Below are 1511 nucleotides of genomic sequence, written 5' to 3' on the forward strand. Positions count from 1 at the left end.
TCAGCCTCTGAACTACTATAAGGCTGAGTTCATCCTGCTTGGGGATTGGTTCTGCCTAGAGCAGAGGGCTGGACTTGATGACCTTCTGAGGTCTCTTCCAACTCTATGGTTCTATGATCCAAACTGGGACTAAGCACCCTTGTTTAATGAGGTGATAGACCTTGCCCCTCTCGGCACACAGGTTTAAAGTCAGTGGTCCCATGCAATCACCTTGTGCAGATGAATTTATCCACTTTGTCACGGAGTTCTTTGTTTTTGACCCCATACACAATAGGGTTGAGCATAGGGGGGATGAGGAAATAGAGGTTGGCCAGCATGACATGAATGTATGGAGCGATACCCTGGCCAAATTGATGTGTCACACTGGAGATGAAGCCAGGAAGGTAAGACATCAGCATCACAGAGAGGTGAGCTGTGCAGGTATTGAGGGCTTTCTGGTGGGCTTCTCTGGAGGAAAGTATGAAGACGGCCCTAATGATCAAACTGTAGGACAGAGCAATGAGCATTAGGTCAAACCCATAGACTAGAAACGTTATCACCAAGCCGTACATCCTATTGACTGTGATGTCCCCACAGGAGATCTTTGCCACAGCCATGTGCTCACAGTAAGTACTGCGGATAATACGGTTGTCACAGAACGGCAGTCTGTTCAGGAGCAGGGGCACAGGCAGAATGCAGAGAACAGCTCTTGTCAAACCCACTAACCCCAGCTTTGCTATTCGTGCATTGCTGAGGATGGTGGTGTATCTCAGAGGGTTACATATGGCCACATAGCGATCGAAGGCCATTGTCACGAGGACGGCCGAGTGCATCACAGTAGCCGCATGAAAGAAGAACATCTGGGTGAAGCAACCCCCCTTTATAATGTCTCTCGAATTGAACCAAAATATCCACATGGCCTTCGGAACCACACAAGTAGTTGCTGCAATTTCTACGAGCGCCAGCATGCAGAGCAGCAGGTACATTGGCTTGTGCAGGGTCTCCTCTTTGCCTACCACAAAGACAAGAGTTAAGTTTCCCAGCAGACCAATCACATAGGACAGGAATATGGGGATGGAAATCCAGATGTGTAAAGCTTCTAGTCCAGGGATGCCCATTAGCATGAATGTTAAAGGTTCAGTGGGGGTGAGGTTGAAAGCCGCCATGAAATTGTGAACACATCAGCCTGGCTCAGAAGTGCCTGCGCAGGAAGAGAAGCAAAGCATTTATTATAGTACAATACCATCAAAAAATACCACGGTAAATATTTCATAATTATTCCCAGCCTAAAAAGGGGACTGAGCAGTGAGTTCGCATCCTCTAAAGATGCCACCAGATTGTTTAGGTCATGGTAAAATCCAGACAAATTTTCGTAGGGTTCTAACCAAGTCTGGCAAATGGGCAGCCTGATGGCCCATGAATGTTATGTAAGTAACTGCAGTGTGTCTGCAGATTGGAGAGAAATTTTGAGCTCTTCAAACACCTTACAAGTTTCTAATTTAACTGTATGGACTCGGGACAAGGACCAGGGT

General features: G+C 47.0%; 1 protein-coding gene across 1 annotated transcript; it reads right to left on the reverse strand.

Moving 5' to 3' along the window:
• Positions 1–206: 206 nt before the first annotated feature.
• Positions 207–1145, reverse strand: LOC102447279 (olfactory receptor 52D1-like). The gene has a single exon (XM_006130953.2). It carries the CDS (start codon positions 1143–1145, stop codon positions 207–209), a length of 939 nt encoding a protein of 312 aa, XP_006131015.2.
• Between the last annotated feature and the right edge of the window lie 366 nt (positions 1146–1511).

Source organism: Pelodiscus sinensis, chromosome 1 (genome assembly GCF_049634645.1).
Source record: "Pelodiscus sinensis isolate JC-2024 chromosome 1, ASM4963464v1, whole genome shotgun sequence".
NCBI lineage: Eukaryota > Metazoa > Chordata > Testudines > Trionychidae > Pelodiscus > Pelodiscus sinensis.

Coding starts and splice junctions, on each gene's coding strand:
- LOC102447279 (XM_006130953.2), bottom strand. CDS start 1,145: ATGGCGGCTTTCAACCTCACCCCCACTGAACCTTTAACATTCATGCTA.